Below are 7264 nucleotides of genomic sequence, written 5' to 3' on the forward strand. Positions count from 1 at the left end.
GTTTAATTTTTTTCCGCCAAACCACTGAGTAAGCGAGTAATGTTACTTTATCTGGCGGACTTAAATGCAGAAGATTTTATTTTGAAGTACCTAAATTCGAACCTGAATATAAACAACCACTAAACCTAGTTAAAAAAACCAGGAAACTATCTTTTGCTCACTGAGTAAAATATTGCTGTACTTTCTAGTCACTGAATTTTGTAAAGCTATTAATATCCTAAGGCTTTATTAACCACCATTGCAGAAATTGTTTCTAGTAGTAAGGATCAATTTATATGTTTGATCCTTTGAGCTGATCTATATGTCACTCTTGCATTATTGCTGCATGTTTCAAACGAGCTTACCCTAGCGCTAGGCCGCTAGCAACAAGCAGATTCTTTGCACCCACCACAGACCTCTTTGATTACTTCTTACTTCTAATTTTTTAGATGAATGCCACAGTTCTAGAATATTACATATATGTTTCTGGTCCTACCGAACATATTATCATTTTCAATGCCTCCATGATTCCTGATCATCGTTCCTATATTCTCTTGATTGGTTGATCTGATCTATCCAGTCGAAATAGACCCATATTCTTGGAGCGCTATCATATTCTCAGAGTCTAGTTGGTCAATACAGATAGTCTAAACTCTAAACTGAGTTCACATAAAAGATTACCAGAGAACTGCAAGTGGAATTTTTGGGAGCTTTATTAATTCAAAACCATAGTGTTACAATCAGTCCTAAGACTGCAAAAGAAGGGCAGTTGGCTCAGTATCCCATAAAAACGACCCCTCTTGCAGTAACCCATATTTTGCACAAGAGTGAGCCGCCTGGTTAGCCTCGCGACAAGCAAAAACAATACTAAAAGAAATAAAAGACACTTAGCTCGCTAATCCATCTAGTATATGTTTAATGATAGACCTATCAGACTCTCGCTCCAACCAGTGTCTCACCAGCTCTGAACAGTCGACCTCCAACACCGCCCTATTGAAACCACATTCCATAGCAAAGACTGTCGCATCTTGCAACCAGGGGGCTAGATATCCCTTTGTAAATCTTGCTTGAAGGTTGCCTATTTTGACATATAACATAGCAAATTTCGAAGATCTGAATATGCATGCTATGTAAGAATTCAATTAAGATGTCGTTGCATCCATGAGAAAACATAATCACTTCCAAAATCTTTTCCTTTCCATGGTGGTTATGAAAAGTTAATACTTATAGAACAATTCGATAGGATTATGTTATTTAAACCTAAGTTGCAACTTCAGGGCAGATCAGTTTTTCCTCTCAGTGTTGGTGCATCATTTATGAAAGAAATATGTATGCCGGTTAGTGAAGTGCATCAACACTTATTAGAAGCGCCGTGGAACTTCATTGTATGCATGTCATGCATTAATAGGTTGCAACATATGCGGGTTTTGTTGTTGAGACATTGTATCTGGAGCTCTGAGCAGGAACAGTCAATCAGTTTGAGCTTTTAACCAGCAAATACAGCATATGGTCTTATGAGTTCACTATCCATCAGTTTTTAACTCTCCAATTTCATATGGCTTTCTGTTTTACGATAGTCTCTCAAGATTGTTAGTCCTACATAGTGTGTGCATGCACGTGGTATGACTTTGCATGATTGATGTTGTTTTTCTCTGGACCAGATTGGCAAGAAAAGTTGTCAAGATTACAGGATACGGCGCGGATATTCTTTGCAGTTCTGTTCTGGATGTCGTTGTTTTTCTGGGGCAGTGCATGGGGTGGAGGTAATAACTCAGGGGGCAAGAAGCGCCAACGATTTCAAAATAAATCCAAGTGAAGGTGCCCAAGGAAGGATTGCAATGTCAGTATATATATGTTTTTGTTTTTCGAAATGGATATATATGTTTTTGTACGTTGTATAAACAAACAAGTGGCAGTATCTTGCCCAGGTACAGTGGATTAGTATATATAGAGATGTAACTGTGAGACATGTATGACTGAGAAGCCTCTCTTCGAGATATACCCCTCTTGGTGGGTGAAAGTTGTATGCTATTATAGCTGAGGTTGCCCATGTTTGTTTCTTCATTGGACTACGTATGCAGGTGTGGGTAGCTGCACACCATATTAGTTAGGCATTTTGAAGTAATATGGTAGGATAATCACTTATCTTAACATGGTATGTTCAAAGTTATTTTCATAGTTCTACTCTGAAAATTCTTTTTTTTTTTTTTTTTTTTTTTTTTTTTTGCTTCACTGCATATTTATCTACTACAGAAACCCAATTTAAATGCAACAGTCACATTTGCTCCTTTCACCACAGAATATGAGGCAGGAAACCAAACAGTCATTCTTCTCATCCACCCACAGAGGTAAAACTAACCCAGCAGAGTATATGGTGCTCGCTTGTTGAGAAGATTGCTAGGGCAAGATTTACACACGACATACTTGCATGACGAACACATGACTGGGGTACACACAATCAGTGATTCAGCGATGTTTAACCACAAAATGTGAGGATGTCATGCCACCGACTACAGGCTTTTAGTCTTTGTGGTTTCCACCAACATAACCAGAAACTGAGCACCCTCATGCCAACCACACCATTTTCTGCATTCACTGATTAGTTTGCCTTTCTCATCAGCATCCAAAACACAGATATACCTACGGCATCTCATAAAGCAAAGTAAGACAGTCGACTACAGGTGCGATGTACTGGAGCAGCATAATAACCTGAAAAGGTGCCTGGGGTCAAAGAGTTGGAGAGGGGCAATGAAATACATGGAATAAATGAGGCAAAGTTGGAATTTCTAATATATTTAACCCTACACATTACAGGAAAAAAAATAGTGACAAAATGTGTGTGCTGGCAAAGGGGTTCAATTGTGTAATGGTACTGAGCTAATTTCATGTTTTGCAGTGCGTCTGACCAATTGACAGAAAATAGTAGTGTCTTGAGGCTAATCTTGCCTAAATCGCCTCCTGCTATGGCTACTTAATTTACTGTAGGCAAGATTATTTGGATTCATTCACAAATCCAGGAAGCATGTGACAAGTTTAGTTCAAGCAGGATGTCTTACTGACAGATCTTTCTGGGAGACAAATAATGTCATTTCTGCAGGTATTGGGTGTAAACATGCATAATAAATTCGTAAGTAACGAAAATTTTATGTGTAGCCAATCATACTATATGAAAAACGCTGAAAGAATATAATGGAAAAATCTAGCACATGGTTGCTAAGCATGAACAGAGAACCCAAAAGATGTGTCGGTGCAATGTACAGATGAGATAACAGTTTTTACCTTGTTTAATAGATTGGTTCATTCGTGCCCAACGTATGATTTATCAGAAATAGCCTCGGCAATTTGTAGAACCGCAGAGGCATTGCTTGAGCTTGCAAGCTTTAGGAAATATGCCCTCAAAGCCAGGAGGAGCCCCTCTTGTACCATAATCATAGGTCAGTTCAGTCATCGGAGGAATATGTTTTATCGCAAAGAACATTATGTGCGGGTACCTATCATCCCCATGGTCATACTGCACCGCCTGCCAAAGGAGATTCGGAGAACAACTATGGTTCAAGAATCGGGCCACATTGCCAGAATCTTTTGCACTTATGATGATAGGTAAATCTTTAGTGTTCTCAGTTGTTGCACCTCTACTTATTTCTTCTAGCAATTCTGTACCTTGATTCCATCTCGAAACCTTTTCACTTGTACATGATGTATCAAATATATAATCATCTTCCTTAACATCGATGTTCACCTTGGTTTCGTCGATGACTTCACCAGCATACTCACAGATGAATGCACCAGCATGGACAGGATCCCAAGTGCGGAGACCCCATCCACGGTCCCCAGTCCAGAAAACCTCAAAGTTCAGTTCGATGCCCTTCTGTGTGACCCTGTTTCGACAGTTTTCAGAACACTTACAACTAGAAGAGCACTCGTAAAGTATTGGAGTGGGCTTCACAAGCAGTCCTGATAATGTGTATGGAAGATCGCCACCGTTCTGTTGTACGCATGAACAATCAGGGTCACCAGGCAAGCACACACGGTGACACTTGCAATTTTGTAATTGTTTTTCCCTACTGAGTGGTCTTAAGTACTTCACCCCAGTAACATAATTGAAGTGGATTGGTCCTTCCACATTGCCGGCATCATTAACTACGCACACGGGAATGTTCTCAACATTTGATGATAAATCCATCTGTATAATGTTTTCTCTTGTGGCGGGATTTTCTTTCCATTTCTGAGCTATCTTCCAAACTGATATTCCATCAGGTTGCCCTGGCTCCCTTCTCAGCTTGTACTTAAAAACATTAAAACCACTCTTTGCCTTTTCCATCCAGGATTCTTCGATGCGATAAAGCCCATCGTATATATAAATCTTTTCTGAGTGACGGAAGGGGTCATGTGTGCTGCGCACGACCCTTATCTGAGTATTCTTGTTCTTGCTGTTCATGAGAGCAAGGTTACCTCTTTCAAGCTTCTGGTCATGCTTCTCTTTCTTCCGGCTGTTGCCTCCCTGTCCTGTGTACACCAAAATGTCTGTATCATCTTCTTCATTATCGTAGCCACCAGACGAAATGATGCAGACAGCCAGACTCTCATCTTTTCCGACACTATTAACAGGCATGTAATCGATGCCGCCCATGGCTGGTGCATGTAAACCAACAATGCACATTTCAATCCTGAAAAAGAAAATATCGCCAACTTCAACACCAGGCACATGTCCTACCATCTTGACATTATTGATTCTCATGTTATTCTGCATCATGAGACCACCAGCCTTCAAGTCAGCACGTTTGCTAGAATCTTCCTTCTCATCCAACTGCATTGTACGGCGCCGGAGAGAATCGAACATGATCATGATTTGTTCTGCGGACTCCCTTGGATTATCTGATAAGGGGGGCTGCCAAACGCAGAGCTCTTTGTTAGGGACACTTTTTCTCGACCTCAGCTTGACATTAGCTTGGTCGGAAACTTTAGCCGGTCGGGCCCTCTTGGTGGACCTCCTCACTGATGCTAATTTTTTCAGCTCACGAGAACGCCTGTAATCTTTACGCGAGCATTCATCTTCATGATGGGGTGTAGAAAATGCCCCTGAAATTGGTGCACCCTTTAAACAAATCTGTGCATCAAATGAAGCTGGAGCTGGTGAATGCGGTGCTGATGAGGAGCTGGGCCTGAATGGCGTGAGATCAAGTAGTGGTGGATCAGTTGCCACAGCATGTGCACTAGGAGTAGGGAACATCGGCGCTAGTAATAGCAATGGCTTCGGTTTCATGGGTTGCTCCTCATCAGATACTGCTTCTTCTTTCAATCTCTTCATGGTGAATGAACTCAACTCCTGGCAGTAGCAAACACAGGTATCACTGAACAGCCCGGGGGGTGAATGTATACTGAGTTACTGACATTGATATTTTACTGTGATACTAGACAAATGACCAGATAATATATAAAGGAAAAATGACCAGATAATATATAATCTGTAAATTCATAACCGAAAATCAACTCCTAAATTAGGGAACATGACCTCAACACAATGGGTTGCGAAATGCAGCAATCGAACATAGAAAACATGCAGATGTTTTTTCAACTATTGTACTCCCCCCTTTCCAAAATAAGTGTCGCAGATTTTTAATTCGTATGCATCTATCACTAAAATAAGTCTAGATACATGTGAATCTAGATAAATCTAGACAAATCCGCTACACTTATTCTGAAAGTGAAGGAGTATTAGTCTACTGGGTACTACTCTAACTTGCACTTGTGTTGAGGAGATATATCTTCATATGGGGAGTGCATTGATATTTGAGCATGTCACTCCCTCACATACAAACTAACCAAAAGAGCAGCCGCCGTTCAACAGAAACATAATTATAGAAATACTACAATGGATCACAACAGGTGAGGATCTCCTGTGCCTCAACCAGAAGTTAAGAATGTCCGCAACTAAAATTTCATCTGAAGCTATTCAACGCATAACGGAGAACACTAGAAAATAACAAATCAGAAGTGTAAATGGCCACGCGACGGTAAAACCTGAAGACGATTAACTAGGAAGAGAGACAGTGAGGGAGAAAAGAATCAGCGATCAGAACAGGAGAAACCTTGTGAAATCGATCGATGCCGTCGAAGCAAGCTCCCGGCCCAATGAAGCACTTTCTGGTGTGCGATGTGCGCCACTCTCTCAAGTGGTCTCACAAGCTGGAGAGATGAAAATGCATTTTGTACTGTTGGAGTCTCTCCCCGAGGACTAAGTCGTCTCAATGCACTGCACACGTGTACGGGCTCAGAAGGGAATTCGTGTCACTCGGCTCTGGCTCATACTTCATGTCGCTACTAGATTTTACTGGAACGCTGCTTAACTGAAACAGCGGTGCGGTTTGGTTCTCTCTGCATCACAAAAGATAAAGCTTACATGAAAATCCTATGGCACCTTCATAAAGGGCCTGATACGTGAAGTTCTTTTGAAATTAAAATATAGAAATATTTTTATGTCAACCATTTTGCCTTTTAGAAAGAAAATGAAATATTCTGGTATACTTTATAGGTGTATCATCGATATCCAGATCCAGCAAGTTCAGGTGGCCCACAGATGGTGGTGGTGGCATATAGTCCACCAGACAGTCCAGTTGATGTTGATTGAAGATGGAGGATATCCATCCCAGGAACAAGAAGTCGGATCCACCCTGACATGCGCCAGGAGTCTGATCCGTGAAGACCCACGAAGGTAGCAGGATCAATGAAGTTAGACAATTTTTATTCTAGGTAGGACTAGGACTCTCCGTAGAAACCCTAGATCCGTGCGTCTTTATAAGCATGATCATATGGGCCCGAGGCACAACCACAAATCATCATAATAACGCGTAATCGCCTAGATAATTCCAGACAAGCAGCAGCCTCCGTGCAGCGTGATCTGAAGCTGGGTAAATCGCGTACCACTGTCCCGTGGCTCTTCACCCTTTGGCCCCATCTTCTTCCCCCTTCCATGAGGATACCTCCTCCAGGGTATTGTCAACTAGGCAACGACAGTTGGCGTCCACCGTGGAGCCAGCGGCATCTGGAGTCCGGAATCGGACGGGTTCCGACTTTGGAGGCGTCGGCGACACAATCATCGTGGGGCGCGTCTTGTACGCCAGCAACTTTCCGATCGTCCCGCCGGACAAGTGCTGGATTCCAGCTAGGATAGACCCCGTCAAGCTCTCCATCATCCCGATCGACGGGGTACACATCTTCATCGGCAAAACAGTCGGTTCCGACAGAAATGCCCTGGTAAGTACTACAACTACGACTGCCTCCGAGC

General features: G+C 42.0%; 1 protein-coding gene across 1 annotated transcript; it reads right to left on the bottom strand.

Annotated features, from left to right (window-relative positions):
- Positions 1–2377: 2377 nt before the first annotated feature.
- Positions 2378–6179, bottom strand: LOC127327005 (histone-lysine N-methyltransferase, H3 lysine-9 specific SUVH1-like). The gene is made up of 3 exons (XM_051353783.1): positions 6069–6179; positions 3259–5305; positions 2378–2688 (listed from the first exon to the last, which is right to left on the bottom strand). Exon 2 carries the CDS (start codon positions 5285–5287, stop codon positions 3302–3304), a length of 1986 nt encoding a protein of 661 aa, XP_051209743.1. The 5' UTR covers positions 5288–5305; positions 6069–6179; the 3' UTR covers positions 2378–2688; positions 3259–3301.
- Positions 6180–7264: the final 1085 nt, after the last annotated feature.

The sequence above is a fragment of the Lolium perenne genome, chromosome 3 (genome assembly GCF_019359855.2).
Source record: "Lolium perenne isolate Kyuss_39 chromosome 3, Kyuss_2.0, whole genome shotgun sequence".
Classification (NCBI taxonomy): Eukaryota; Viridiplantae; Streptophyta; class Magnoliopsida; order Poales; family Poaceae; genus Lolium; species Lolium perenne.

Bases quoted from the DNA above. Each gene is read 5' to 3' on its own strand.
- LOC127327005 (XM_051353783.1), bottom strand. From the start codon at position 5,287: ATGAAGAGATTGAAAGAAGAAGCAGTATCTGATGAGGAGCAACCCATG.